Consider the following 16,057-nt stretch of genomic DNA (forward strand, 5'->3'; position numbering starts at 1 on the left):
AGAAATGTGATCGGTCTTTCTAACCGCCCCCCCACCCCCGACAACAAACAATGAAGTGCTTATAATATGCCGGTCATTGTTGTTGGTTTTGGGGGAGACAGTGGTGAACGCAGTGAAGGCCCTTTCCCTCATGGACCTGGGGGTTTTTTGTAATGTCTGGTGTTTACTGATGTCACTGTGTCTTAGAACATAAAGTAAATTTAATCGTACACAATTCAGTTAAAGTTAATTGTTCTGAGGTCATTATATTAGAGATCTGCCCCAAAGGATCACTTTTTCTCTCAGAATCAGATCTGTTCGTACACAAAACGAGTAAAGGAGGATTCATAGGTCACATTTTAAAATAAAACAAATTAAATTAAGCTAGTGTTAGCAGATAAGGTAAATCAAATGGAAAGTGGCATCCCTTTCATCCTGATCAGTTAAACCACACTGTAGGGTGGGCAAATTTAGCAAGTAAAAATACACAATAGCCCGTTATTAGTGGAATCACAGATAAACAGAGAATACTTTTTTATTATTCTAAGTATATCCCAAATAGTGCGTGGGACATACTTATACTTTAAGTTCTTTATTTGAAAGCCAAATTTAACTGGATACCCTATATCTTACCCAGCTACCCTACCAGGCCAACCCAGGGGCCCAGCCACCTATTCAAGAGAAAGACAGTTCCCCACGTAAGTCAGTATTTGCGGCCATCTTTGTAGGGGAGATATTTTTACCCCAACCTGAACAGAAACCTTTGCTTCTATTTGAAATGATTTATAACTGTTCCCGCCTGCTCGCCGAGTGTTTCCAAATTAAAAGCCATTAATTAAGGCCTTATATAGATACAAAAGATATGCAAGGAGTGCTTTGTAATTCCAGCTCAGTACTTCAGGTGAGAGCTTTTCAAATTACGTGGACCACTGGAGCCACCTGCTTGACTAAACGCAGCGCGGCGGGCGCGTGGCTCATCAGCGCACCGCGGTGCCAGTGTTGTTACTGATTTTTCTCATTTCTCCAGGGCAAATACTAATTAATGGATACAATTCACAGCTGATTAGCTGTAGTTTCTTCAGTAATTACATTCGCATACTAACTGTTCAGAAGAGGATTTCTAACCCAGTTCTTATTTCACTCTAAGCTTAATTTGTTTTTTGAATTGTTTAGGCCCTTAGTTTAATAGCCATTTTATTTTTCTTTGTTGTTTTAGGTGGTATTAGATAATAAGTGAGTTTAATCTTAAAAAAAAAAATACTCTCTGATAATGAGCTGCTTTCCTTAAATGGATTTCTAATTCCCCAACAAAAACCTACATTTAAATAACGTTAAAGCTGGGATGCAGATTGCCGGGATGGGTGACTGGAATGCACGTTGTGACCCACGTTCTCAGAAATACCCAAAAAGGACGTTCGGAAGGGAGGCCTGAGATTTTGTCCAAGGATCATTAATTCATGGAAAATTCCAAGACAGAAACCTATGCTTTTTCTTGCATATAATTAACAGTGTAGAAAAATGGGGAAAATAGGTCTGTGTCTGGGGGCAGGGCGGGGGCGGGGGGGGTGCAGCAGTGCATGGGCGTGGGCATCTGCTCACATACGTACCTTTCTTAATTTTAAAATTATTTTTAAACCACTTTATTGAGATATGATGGACATACAACAAACTGTGCCTATTTCACGTAGACACCTTGGTGAGTCTGGAGATAAGTATACGTGGGTGAAACCATCCCCCCATGTTTTTGATATCACGTGCCTTCAGAGAAACTAGATAAAGGTCTTTGTTGAGTGCTAACAAATACATCTTTCAGAAATCCTCATAAAGATGTTTATCCAAATGAATCTGAGGGCTCATTGTGTGAGTATGTATTTAGGGGTCGTTTTCCAGGGTGGGATTTTGCTTCTGTAGACCAGAGCAGCCCTCTGGAGCCATTGGAGCCTTTCCTGTAAATCCTGCTTAGTTCTTGGATCCCTGACATGATAAGGTGTAGCATGTCAATCCCTCTTCTGTGCACGAATCTTACAGGTTGAGAGTCAGGGGCTGAGAGCCCCCTGGAAATAAGTGTTGGGTTTGCTGAGAGGAGGATTATGTGGGTCTTCCATGTCTATGTGTCTGTATTTATTGTCTATATTTATCTGTCTCTCTATCTGTACACCTCTCTCTCTCTCTCTCCCCTTGGGAAAGTTATGCCTTTTACTTTAAATAATTAACTAGCTCTATTTATATTAGAGAATGGATATATACATTTCACCCTTTGGAGACCAAACCTGTGTGTTATTTGATGCACTGAAGGAAGGAAGTAATACACATTATAAAAAAGAAGGGCATTCTTTCACCACTTAAAGATGATGAAAATAATATAGCTCCAAGTAATTATGCTCACAGAGCCTTTCCATATTGCCAGACTGATAACGAAATGTTTAAAGCAACAAAACGTGCCTACTTATACCATCTGAACCTGAAAATACATTTCTGGCAAAATCCAAGTTTTACAATTTGATAACAGGTCTCTCACAGTAAAGAGCTTATGTCTGAAATGCTGACACAGTCTTATTTGTGATGGTATGAATAGGCTATTGTGTTAGGGAATTAAATAAAAATTGCTGTGTTCATAGGATCCCGCTTATTTTTTAAACCTCTTTGCACATAATGTTACATTGAGAGATTAAATATCACTGTTTTCAACAGCTCTGATGGACATAGATACCGTTTTCAACTCTGTTTGGAGATTTAAAAAAATACTCTTTAGTCTCATTATTTATTTCTATTCACGCCACACCCCATTCACAAGAAAATAGAATTTGAGTCCCAAGAATTGAATTCCATTCCCTTTATTTCACATTTTAACCTCCTCACACTTGTGACATCTGTTCCTGAAAAGTACGCTACGAAATCCCAACCTGCTCTAAAAATGTGTCAAGGTGATTTTCTTGGGAACTTTGCCTTCCACCCTCTGACAAATGCCAGTTCAGCAAACCACACCCACTCATGACCAGTTGGCTAAATGTTTGTAAATCGTCTCCCTTTGCCGCCAGTCTTGATGAGAAACAACAACATTTTCTAGAATTTTCAAGTTAGCTTAACTCTGTGCTCTGTTTTCTGAGAAACGACAGCATGTAGCCCAGAGCCTCTGTCACAGTTCCCATTCGGTCTGAGGAAAACCACTCTTTTATCTCGTGACACCAGCATTCTTGCCAAATCCCACTGGAGTATTAAGTAAACCCCCAGGATTCTTTATTTTTCTGCATATTAACGTAAAACTATCTGTTTTCTTTCAGTTTGGGAGTAACAATAATTACATGAACATGGCTGAGGCAAACAATGCTTTCTTTGCAGCCAGTGAGGTAGGTGGTGTCGGTCTTCATATGTCTGTTCATGTTTTGTGTGTCATTTAGATCATTTAAAAGGCTTGAAGGGAAAAGCAAAGTATCGAATTTATCTCTCTTATGTGGTGCAAGGTAACGACTCTGGAGGAGAAACGAGAAAAACCTTTTGGAAAAGAAAATGACCTGACAAGTCTATCACTTGTCCAGAGGCTGTTTCGCACGTTAGTAATTCACACACATCTCTTGATGAAAAGAAATACGCATGCAAACGAAAGTAAATACGGAAGAAAGTACATGAAATCTATCTACCCGAATTGGTATCTGGGCAAATCAAGTGGTGATTTTGAAAACTAAGGATGGAAGTGACTTTTCGTTAGAAAATATTTCAACTTCACCTAGCTCTGGGGATAATTTCATTAAGATGCCATGGTTGGGGAAATGATGTGGCAGAAAAGTATTATAGTTTCTTGGGTCTTCAGGGGTAGTGAGGTGAAGTGAGTGTTTTGTTCTCTTGTTAGATTCCCCACAGCCTGTTACGGTGCCTGGCGCATAGTAGGTGTTCAATGAATATAGATAGAATGAATGAATAAAAGGATATGCTCCAAGACTTGGCCATCGTGGGGGGAAAACTGGATGGCCGACTCTAGAGGCAGCACCGTGGGGGCTCTGGGTCTGTCTAGAACATACTGGAACAAATGGAGCAAACGTCTTCTTGTTGCTGTCTTTACTGCATTCCCTACTTACTGAACTACGGCCGTTGTCTGGGCTCACTGGCCTGCCCTCCAGAAAAACCTCGATCTTGATGAGATCAAGAAAACAGTTTCCAAAAAAAAAAAGGGCGAACGGTGAGATTTCAGATTTTAAAACAAGAACACACAGGTGCATGTGGCCCAAATGGGACATTTCCTCCTGGGGTTCCCGTAATAAAAAGTCCTCATTTTCCAAATACATTCAGATATAGGAAACTGAACTAGCTTGACCCCAGAGGATGAAAATCATAATGGCTTTGTAAATGATCTTGGTACAGGGAAGCAAGTGGGTACGAAAGAAATTAACTTGGAGAAATTGTTAGAAAAAATGGGGAATTAGGAATTAAGGGTATTCGTAGATTAATCATTTTTTACGGTGACCATCCTCTCTCTCACCAAGAATTCGGCCCAGATAAGGGATATTGTCCGGGCCTGGCGGCTGTGTTGTTTGTGATAATGAACACAGACCCCATCTGTAAGGACAACATGATGTTTCATTCTGTAGGATTTTTTCCCTACGTTTGAATCAAACATTGATGAAAGCTCTACCCCCAGCAGCTGTTCAGAGACAATTTAATTCCAGCTGTGATAATTCACCGTGTCAGACATTGGCTGTTATATGTTGATACAACAGTTCTCCGGATTTGCATTTTTATCAAAAGGAACAAATGTTTTGAACATTTCAGTACAGATGGTATTTAACCATGTACATACTATTTTAACATGTTCAAGGTAAACACTTGAAGAGTCAGTGTCTGTAAAAAGGAATCGTGATAGACTCGCGATGATGAACCTGGTAGTGGTCGTGCGGCAGAGCTGCAAAAGTCAGTGTCCTTTTTTTGTTGGTGGTGCGGCCAGAAGTGGTTATTGTATCATCTCAGACATATCCAGGATTTGCACTTGCTCTTTTCTCTAAGGAGTGCTTAACTGTATAGTTCATATATTACCTCTTTTTGAAAGTGGTTTAAGATTTTAACATTTTCTTGGTTATTTATTATAATGTCGTTTTATTATATTGTTTTGCTAGGTTATGCTATAGTAATGGACTCGATTCTTCCTTAAAATTAATTTGTTTTTTTTAAAAATCACACCACAGGGACGTATTATACGTAAGACATCTCTCTGTTCTTTAACAAAAATAAAAACGAAAGCCTCCTTAATTTTGACCGCCTAGCGGAAGACATGCTTTATGTTAGAGTTTAAGCGCTAATCTGATGCAATGATTTTGCCGTACATCTTTTCTTGAACAAAAAATAATGCCCAAGTAAATGTTAATGCACCGCATTATAGCATGTGCCTAATTTCCCAATCATTGCATTAAAAGTAAATTTATTTGGTTTTTTAACATTTTAATGAGTGCAAACTAATTCAGGGAGACTTTAGGTTTGAATGCTGTAAAGTTGAAATTGTGCCTGAAACCAATTCCCTTCACATAGATACTGCCCTGTAGATAACACCACGGGGACTCGGATACTCTGAGTTTGAAATTCACACATTTGCTTTATGTTTTCTGTCTGTGTCATGATTACCCTGACCATTTTTAAAGTACTTTAAATATTTATTGAAATAATATTTCAAGTGTTAATTACAGTGGTAATGAAAACAGCCAAATGCCACATATCAAGAATGAGTGTTTATCCGTATTGTTAATGTGATATGTTAGATTTCATTAAGCAGTAATGGGGTAGCAAATGAGTCACAAATTACAGTTGCATCTGTTACTAGACCACATTAGTGCCAAAGTAACGGCAAATGCAGCTATAGGGTTATGTTCATTAGCCAACCACGTTTGTGGCCAATCCATCCCTTTGTGTTTGAGAACTCGGGGTACCGCAGTCACGCAATGACATCTTTTGGGGGGTCAGGATTAGAATAAATATGTCAAAGAATCTCATACTTCATTCTAGCTTTCAAATACGTTTTTATGCTCTCATGTTTTGCATATATTGAATCTGCCAGGAGCCTCAAGATGTTCACTTGTCCCACCATAGCCTCCCATAGCTTGTGACCTCTTTATTTCTGGGAAGATACAATTACCAGTTGACAGGTTCTATATGCAAGGAATGGTTTGGTTTTGTTGGGTTTTTTTTTGTTTTTCCTTGAGTTCATTTCTGTTTTCTCACAAGTGGTTATTAAGTTATAGCATCATTAATAGTTTGAAGAATGATGGTTTGTAGTTCTTAATTAGTTCTCTCTTTTTTTTTTTTTAAGATTTTATTTATTTATTTGACAGAGAGAGACACAGCGAGAGAGGGAACACAAGCAGGGGGAGTGGGAGAGGGAGAAGCAGGCTTCCCGCGGAGCAGGGATCCAGATGTGGGGCTCGATCCCAGGACCCTGGGATCATGACCTGAGCCGAAGGCAGACACTTAACGACTGAGCCACCCAGGCACCCCCTTAATTAGTTCTCTTAACTGATTGTAGCAGATTCAAATTATCTTGCACCAGTTAATTCTTCAAAAAAAAAAAAATGCTACTAATAATGGACTATACCTTTGATCCTCTGAGCTAGGAACAAAAAATATCTGACCCCTCCACCCCACCAAAACTCGTATCCTAGACCGAGCCCCCCCACCCTGACCCCACAAAATCCAAGTTCTATTTTAAGAAACGTGGTTAGCTTAGTAGAACATGGTGGCCCTGATCTGCCTCCAAAGGCCCTATTTTAAAACGCAATCTTTAAGAATCTAAGTAGCAGTGAACAAAGTAGTGCATTAGTTTACTTAGGTCTTGAGAAATAACACTTGTCTAAAGTGAGCAACATCACTGGAGTTAGTACATCTCTATCCGGATATCTCTATGCTCGTTCTACAAATAGTCTCTTTTTGTTTTGTTTTTTTTGTTTTGTTTTGTTTTAAGTGGGCTCTACCTAGAGTGGAGCCTAATGTGGGGCTTGAACTCAAGATCCTGAGATCAAGACCTGATCTGAGATCAAGAGCAGGATAATTAACTGACTGACTGAGCCACCCAGGCACCCCTAATAGATAGTCTTTCAAAGTTGTAGACTGCCAGAAGTGTTCTCATAAATACATACTAAAAGCATCATAAAAGAAAATAACTCTCCTTATAGTTTAAGTAAAAGCACCAGGACCTTCTAATATATGTTCTGATAATCCTTATATAAAATTGTGTATTACAAACCGTAACAATTTCCATAGAAACATTCACTGCCCTTGGGAATATACCAATAAGGAAATTCAAAAAGCAAGCCACAAATTTAATATTACTTGTTCTATATGTTGTGGCAGAAAGTAAATATGTGTAATGTTCGCTTCTGGATTAATGTTGTGTGTGTGCACCACAAAATCGTCAGCATTTTATGAAGCATGTGGATAATGTAAGCAGTTTGAGCTGTTTCGCTAACATATCAATAAAGTGGCAATTTGTTATATAGCCAAATCTAATGTCGCTGATGCTCCAACTAACAACAAAGACAGATGTTGCTAATTAAGTACGCATTAAAAAACTGTTAATACTGATACTCCATTAAAACCATATGATAATGAGACTTAAATCTTTAATCAGAATGATCAGCAAAACTTTATATATGGAAATCTGTGTTTAAGATGTTTTCATTTGAGAAATAAATATTTGGCCTAGCTATACAGTGTTTTCATGCAAAATCTTTCTTTTCCCCTCCAAGGAGAAATAAGATGTAGGAACAGAATATGAAGATGTCTCTATTTTGTTTCCTTTTAGCAGACATTTCATACGCCAAGCCTCGGGGATGAGGAGTTTGAAATTCCCCCTATCACGCCTCCTCCAGAGTCAGACCCTGCCCTGGGCATGCCCGATGTTCTTCTACCCTTTCAAGGCCTCAGCGATCCATTGCCTTCCCAGGGAAGTGAATTTACACCCCAGTTTCCCCCTCAAAGCCTGGATCTTCCTTCCATTACAATCTCAAGAAATCTCGTGGAACAAGATGGCGTGCTTCATAGCAGTGGGTTACATATGGTAGGTGCTACATTTATTGTTTGAAAGTGTTTGTTTTTTTTTTTTTTAATCTTTTGCCCTTCTCATGGTAGAGACCTGAGGATTGTTCTTCCCAGTGCCATTTAAACACAGGGACAAGAAGGTTATGGGTTGGTTGACGATCACCTGAAGGAGGATGACCCAACAAGATCCTTCTGACTTGAAATGATTTTCAACAAGTCTGATCCATTGGTTTGGAAGTAGCCAATCTTCCCTTGGCTTTGGTCTAACACAGAGAGGTACTTGAGTCGAAAGTTTGCCCAGGAGAGATTTTAGAAATGGAGGCCCTAACCGGGTACCTAGGTCTTTTGCTTTTGTTGGATTATAACATAATGTTTATGATACATGATTTGCGCCTACCTCAAATGAAATATCAAACTGTGATACAGAGAAAGGGGAAAAAAAAATTGCTCATAGCCAGCAGAGGAAAATATAGAGTGGGTTATTGTGTGAAATATACCTAATTGTGTTATTTATTGTCATGAACATGGAACAAGGCACTCCAGAGGGCCAAAATCACTAATGCAATAATTTTGGTTCTATTTTTCTTAGTGTGCAATTATAGTCAGCAATCGCCAGAGTAAATCTGCTTAAGTATTTTAAACTCTTCTGCTGGGATTGGTTTTTTTCCATCATAGTATATATAATACATTTGTGTCTATCTAGGTGAAGTACTAAGCAGACATCTTAAAACAAGATTAATAGTTTATAGGGCTTTCTTTTTTTAACCCTGCTAAAATGAAACAGATGTGTTGGTATAACAAAAAACAAATCCTATTGCTTGTTTACATATTTCTCTGCACATTAGGACCATGCCAGTGATGTTTATTGGTTTCATTGTTAATTCCCCAGATAACAACAGATGATTGCAAAATATATAGTGGATTAGCAGCGCAAAGATTCAGTGTGCTCTCTGAAATATAAGATTACTTTCCCAAATAGGATTGTGGCAACATAATTTTCTTTGCTTGTGATCTTTTGTGTTTGAGCTGAACATCAGGGTTTTTATTTTTACTTTTTTGTCAGAAAAGAATGCCGCGAACAGTCGGGAAATGGTCATTAAGTATTCATAAACGTTCCTCGCCATCGCAAATAATTGTTTCCTGTGGACTTTCTTACATTTTTGTCCCTTTGACACTGGAATGGAGGGTTCTGTCCTCTGTTCCTCTACAGTCAGGCTTGCAGTTGCTGTGCCTGGAAATCATAAAAATAAAAAGGGTGTTTAGTCACCAGGGGAGTTTACCGGGGTTCGCCATTATTCATAGATGCTCAGCGAGGCTCATTTAAGTTGCAGAAATAGTTAAAAGACCATATAATGCATGCTAAAATGTGTATTTTATTAAATTGGTAAATATTTATTAATAATATAAGAATCTGCCTTTAAATTAAACATCTGATGAATTACCTTGCCTTAAAGCTATAAAACTGTTATTGCTGCTATAAAAAAGTGTAAAGGAGGCATTTTGACTATGAAATTTCATTTCATGGTCAATTGAATTTACTATATTGGAAAGAACTAAAGATGGAATCATAAAATAATTATGATATTCACATACACTCAAAGAACAATGCTTTCATGGACTGGCCTTGGGAGAGAGGACTCAATTTTTAATGCTTCTTTTGTAATGTATTGCTAATCACTAAAGCAGTTGAATTATTTCATTGATTTTTAAAAGTAGAAGTGCTTTAGCTAAGTGCAGGCTGTTGTCATGGTATTTACATGGACCTCATCACATTTATGGAGTGCCTTTCTGAAGTTTTGCTGAACCTGAGTGATATTTATTTTGGCTTGAAACAAACTAATCTTGTTGAAAATTCTAGTAGAATTTCACCTTGAAGAAATGTCATGGGATTTTAAATCACAAATGTTGGAAAAAATAAAATGTACTCGGACAGAATTATGATGAATACAATGTGTCGTTGGCTTTGTTCTATGTACTACCTGACATGTTCACCTATAAACTTGAATTCAGAATCGCCAGAGGCATGGTTAAAAATAGGCTATGTCAAGGTTCTTCTATATCTCCCTCCGGGTACCGAGTTGGCTGGCTACATCATAATACTCCACAGCAGCTCCTCGGAGATTTCCCTTAGGAAGGTCACCAGAAAAATAATAAATAATACTTTATACATCATGCATTCGGCTTCCCAGTGTGCTTTGGATATTTCATACCTTATGCAAGTAAGAAGTTTTATTATCCAAATGAGTATGGTTGTCTGTTAAGGATTGCTGCGGTGAATTAAGACTATCCCAGAAGGAGAAAAGCCAGCTTGTTTATGTTGTATTGAACCAGCTTTTCTTCAGAGCTTCATTGGTTTTCCTTTAGAAAGACTGACAGTTCTGTCACATTACTGATTAGCTGCATTTTTGTTGGCAACAAGCACGTGTTTATCTTCCTTAAATTTATGCCATTATATGTAAAAACAGAAAGCAGGAACAAAAAGGAGGGATTAAAAAGAGTCCAGTGATTAGCATTCACATTTCAAAATACGCAAATAATGCCCTCGTAGTCAAAAGCAAATTGTTGAAAAATTGAATGTCGATGCATTTGTGACTTCAAGAAACAACCCTGATTTGCGTGTGGTGGATATGTCTATTTTAAAACAGGACATGGCTGGCCAGTCAAAACCAACAGTATATTCTGGTTAAAAAATCTTTTCCTCTAAGCATTATTGTCAGTACAGATGATCATCTGGAAATTATTTTAATCTCCAAAAGATTGCAATTCTAAAAATCTACAACATGAGCTCCAAAGGGTTTGGTGTTTCATTTTTTTTAACACCTCTCTATAATCTGCCCAGCCTGCTGAGTAGCATTAACATCAGTAGTACATCAATTTCAGAAAGTGGATTATTTTTACTAGACAGCTATTGTGACATATTGGGTCAGTCATAAATGAAAGATATTCATGCAAGCATGCAATACTTGTAATGAAGTCTCACTCTGACCTTCTGTATGATTGATTCTGTAATTTAGTTTTCTGAGGCAGTGCCTGAAATGAAATGAAATCATGTTGAACAAGTTTTGAATACCCACAGTGCACCAGGAGAAGAAAAATCTGCAGCCCTAGAGGCTTGAGAGAGCAGCTGAACGATTTATCTCTGTGCTATTATAGCCTTTGCCAGCATTCAACATTTCTTTTTTTTTTTTTTTTTTTTTCTTATTTGGCTTAAGTACTTAATTCTGCAGGTAGCTGTAAATGGGAAAATAAAATGCTGTTCAGATTTAAAATGACAGGACAGGAGTATGTGCAGGGGACTGATAAAATATCTTGAATAGAACTGACCTTTCATGTAGCTGAAAGTTACTGGGGGATTCATCCTCATAATTACCATATAGATTATTTTTATTTCTTTCCTGCAATGAAACATTTCAGAGAGCAGTAGTGCTGATTGAATGAAAATTGAACTTGTTAACATTCTTTTCAGCTTAGCCTGTTGTACATAACAGAAGGTTAGCTTTGATGAATTTCAAAATTCTTTTTGATATCCAAGAAACAGACAGTAAAATAATTGTCTCTAGTCTGATAGTTTGTATGCCCCCCAAAAGAGAATTTATAAAACACACTGATAATTCACATACTTTTTCTTCATACATTATATTTCGTGTTTAGAGGACTGACATTTTTCTGTTTGATATTGCTTTGGATTTAATTGTGATACCGCATATTTATAGAAAATGCTACTCTGGTAATATCAAACATAGAGTTAGGAAATTGAAAAGGCAGGAGGTGAGGGGAGGCATACTGGAGTACGGGAGTCTCTGTACCTGTTAAGGAAAAAGAAAAGGAGAGATAAAAGTTCCCCTAGAAGATATGCATGCAGAGAAGAAAATTAAAAGCTTTTAAAGTATTCATAAGACTCTTAAGTCACACTCTGGACAGATATCACTTTTAACCAGAGAAATGGGGCTATATCAGAATAACACATCGAAAACTACCAGGCCTATTTTCAAAGTTTTTCTCACAGTTGTTTGTTACGGCTCTGATTTCGAATTGAATTATTTTCGTTTTTACGGAATGACTTTCATGCCATTTTTATACTTAAAAAAAAAAAATCTTACATTTAGAGAAGTAGCAGACTTTCAATTAATACATTGTTTTAGCCATGTTGCTAAATGTGTTACAGATAAAACAGTTATTTCATGGGTCATTAATGTGTTTAATGCGTGGAACGTTCTATTAAAACAAGCCCTTATTATTGTTATGAACATGTTCATTGCCATTGTCAATAGGGTTTGTAGAGCTACGTTCCACAGGACAACTGCCACATAGCCATTGGAGGGACCGACATTCTCTCATACAGATTGAATGATTACTTCAGCTAGATATTATTTTTGGTCAAGTGATGCTCAAAAAAAGTTTTTATTCTGAGTCAACAGTAGAAAAGGCACAACTTACCTAAACAGAACACCCACTTTGAGTGGAGCGGGACCTATCTGTTTCAAGTCCAAATTATCAAATTGAGGGCGCCTGGGTGGCTCAGTTGGTTAAGCGACTGCCTTCGGCTCAGGTCATGATCCTGGAGTCCCGGGATCGAGTCCCGATCGGCCTCCCTGCTCAATGGGGAGTCTGCTTCACCCTCTGACCATCCCCCCTCTCATGCTCTTTCTCACTCTCTCTCTCTAAAATAAATAAAATCTTAAAAAAAAAAAACAAATTATCAAATTGAAATGGTATGAACCTTTGACAGATATTTGCTGAGACCTACTAAAGTGCCATATATTGTTCTTAACAATTAGAGAGCGGTTATCCTATGGACAAAGTGGCTTTCTTGAATACCAGCGCCTCTTCCAGGTCATCCAAAAACTCGGAGTCTGGTGACTGCTTTAAAAGATGCTTCTCATCCACAGTCACTTTTAATTTAGCGGTTACTACACCTTGACCATTGCCTGCCCCAAATACACAGGCCACAGGCACTTTTATGAGCTTTTTTTTTTTTCTTAAAGATTTTTATTTATTTCAGAGAGAGAGAATGAGAGAGAGAGAGCACATGAGATGGGGGAGGGTCAGAGGGAGAAGCAGACTCCCTGCCGAGCAGGGAGCCCGATGCAGGACTCGATCCCGGGACTCCAGGATCATGACCTGAGCCGAAGGCAATTGCTTAACCAACTGAGCCACCCAGGCGCCCCTGAGCTGCCTTTCTTTGTAGAGCAAATAGCCTTGTACCATACACAGTTTAAAATCAATATTCTTTATTCTGTCTTTAAGGTTGAGTTAACTTTAGGGTCATCTATTTAAAGGGGAGCATGTTCCAAATTTCTGCTAGACACCAATTAGCTTGTGTGTGAAGTGTGACACGTGATCACTTGCTTGATTGATAACACACAAGGAAAAGTATTGTTAGAAAGTTATGCTGTGATTTATTGTATCTTGTTTTTAGCCTATATAATCTATAGTTACCTACTATATGGTCATACCGCCAACACCATGGGTCAAGGACAGGAGAGACACCATTTTAAATCCCTCAGATTGCCGAATAAAACTGGCGTGAGGCTCAAACATTTTTTTAGAGGGATGAGGGTTACTCTGTGTGCTCTTGCCCCATTTCCTTTCATCGTGGCACCTGTCACTCTTTGAAATGGCCTCCTTTGCCCATGCACAGCCTGTCCCCTCCTCTCGCCTGTCTCATGGGCTGCTGTCAGGCTCGCGCCTGGAACAGTGTCTGGGCTGGAATACACTAGGCGCTCAGTAAATATTTTATTTGTTGCATATATGAATGAATGAAAGACTATGTATTTGCTGTTAAGAGCATACCTCGACTACTAAGTAAAAATGGAAGAGAGGCCGTTTGAGGTATGAACAGCTGTAAACACGGAATTCCTCTTTAAACTGTTCATTGAGGCCCGAATGAGATCAGCACGGAGCTGCCTCCTTGGTAAAACAGAGGAGTTACAGGGTCTACGGGTGAAATACCATTAAGTGTTTTATGGTAAACTCTTGGAAACTTTATTTTGCTAAGAAACTATTAATTAACTTTCGGGAAGACTGTTTTTCACAAAACACTCATGTGTAGGTATGTTTGATTATAACCCTGAGGGTAGCTATTAAGTAAAAATTATCTATTTCAGTGCAGATATTTTGATGAAGTTAAGGTTTGTGGTATGTAGGTCTGTAATTATCCTTGCTATGCATTTGTCATAACGGTGTTTGTTTCAGGGTTTACTGGGGTTAGTAATACACTAGCTGTGCGTGACAGTTGATTGTTGTTCATTTGGAGACAAAATTTTAACGTTGCTGTGGGACATAACTTAAATAATTGAGCATGAAATTACTGACCTGAATTTTATATTCGTAGTTCTCTGATCTTTATTAATACAAAGCAATTTGTATTACTGATAATTGTTTAATTGCTCCATTTCTCAAGAAATATTGATTAAAAAACCGCCCCAGTGCAAATGTGTTTAGTCACACGTGCTAATATATTTGGGTTATTTGCTTCTTAATTAGATGCTATCCTCTGTTATGAAAACCTAACATTGGATCGTTACAGAGATTATTTATTTGTAAATGTGCACGGAAGGTGCACATTAGATGTTTAAAAATCCTTTATGGCAAAATCAGCCCAGGTGGAAGTAAGCAGCACCGTCATGAGAAAAAAACAGAGTAATCATGTGTGATAGCTCAGATAAGATATCAATTTGAAAGCCTCTATCTTGCATTTGCAAAAGAAACCAAAACCCAATACTTGAGGATGTGTAATTATAGGCTACTAAGTGTGCAGCACAAAGATATTATAATAAATGCCAGTGGGGAGGGAAAGGGGTCCCACTCATGCACCAAGAAGATGTCATGGAGGACCGGCCCTTGCTCCAGGCCTGATGGAATGAGTGAAAACAGATTTTAATATGTAGAGGAGGTAGAATTTTGTTGGCTGAGAAAGTAAGAACAAACTGCCCATTTCCCACCACCACCACCACCAACCGCCCCCCCACCCCCAAATTCCCACATATCTTTATATGAAGCCTGGCCAGGGTAATACCCCATTGTAATTTACACAGTGAGGACATTTTTCACCTTGCCAATTTCTTTCAATCTTGATTAAGTCCAGGAGAAAGTCTCGGTTTGGGGCTAATAAGTCTTCCACACCTCTTTTATCCTTTTTAAATAAGACAAAGCAGAGGTCTGGCTTGGAGCCTTAGGCGGGCCCCATATTTAGAAGACTACAACGGTGTTGTTTCCTTTTCTTGGTATTTAGTTGGCATTCTGTTGATCCAGGTGTCCCCAGATTTTAATTTATGCTAGTGATCCAAAGTTTGCTTTTTAATATAAAATTATTCAGATTTTAACAGTTCACTCAAATAATTAATGTTCAGGAATAGACTGGATCTCAGGCAATTTAAGAAAATGAGGGACCACTACCAGAAATATCCATTCCATGGTTTCCTGTTTTAAAAAAAAAGACAGAGGCTCTTTTATCAGGTGGAAAGAGAGGGGAGCCTCAGCTGAGCACTCCCCACACCAAGACCTATGCAAACCTTCAAGGCTTTGTTGAGTTGTACTTATGGGCAAATAGAAGGCAGTGTGCGTCCTATTATCTTGTGAAATCCATGGCCTGCCCATTCAGAAAGGCTTGGGTGCTCTTCAAAACGTAGTTTAAAGTGTTAGGATATATATTTGTATTTATATTATAATCAAATTGCCCACCATGGATTCAGATGGGTTGCCCCAGGAGGTGCGATCAGTTAATATCTATTGGAATAAATAACCCCGCTAGATAGATACCAAGCCTTTATACGTACCGTGACATCCGTCTACACTGTGAATAAAATGCAGACTTCCTAGAATGGACTATAAGACTTACCATTTTATGGCCATTCCTTGCCTCTCCAGTTTCATAGCCAGTCCTGCTTTTCCTGGCCTGGTAACACTGGCCTCTCCTTTACTTCCTTGTGCGCTGGGCCTTTGCACATACTCTTCTCTGCCTTGGATGCTCTTCCCTCTTTTCTAGCTTAGTAGCTTCTACTCTCCCTTTACACCTTGGCTCTAGTGGGTTGCCTCCTCAGGAAGCATTCCCTGATGACCCCAC

The 16,057-nt window shown here is 38.5% G+C and overlaps 1 protein-coding gene across 4 annotated transcripts in view; it reads left to right on the forward strand.

Moving 5' to 3' along the window:
* The window catches only part of TOX3 (TOX high mobility group box family member 3), a 111,898-nt gene that overhangs the window by 78,818 nt on the left and 17,023 nt on the right, over positions 1-16,057 (forward strand). For 3 of the 4 annotated variants that reach the window (XM_078062383.1, XM_036120448.2, XM_036120445.2), the window contains exons 2-3: positions 3,261-3,326; positions 7,757-8,011. In XM_078062383.1, coding sequence (XP_077918509.1) covers positions 3,282-3,326; positions 7,757-8,011 — 300 coding nt within the window. In that variant the 5' untranslated portion in view covers positions 3,261-3,281. The remainder of the gene's footprint in view (positions 1-3,260; positions 3,327-7,756; positions 8,012-16,057) is intronic. The other variant, XM_036120446.2, reaches the window with a different exon arrangement.

This window comes from Halichoerus grypus, chromosome 15 (assembly GCF_964656455.1).
Source record: "Halichoerus grypus chromosome 15, mHalGry1.hap1.1, whole genome shotgun sequence".
Lineage (NCBI taxonomy): Eukaryota > Metazoa > Chordata > Mammalia > Carnivora > Phocidae > Halichoerus > Halichoerus grypus.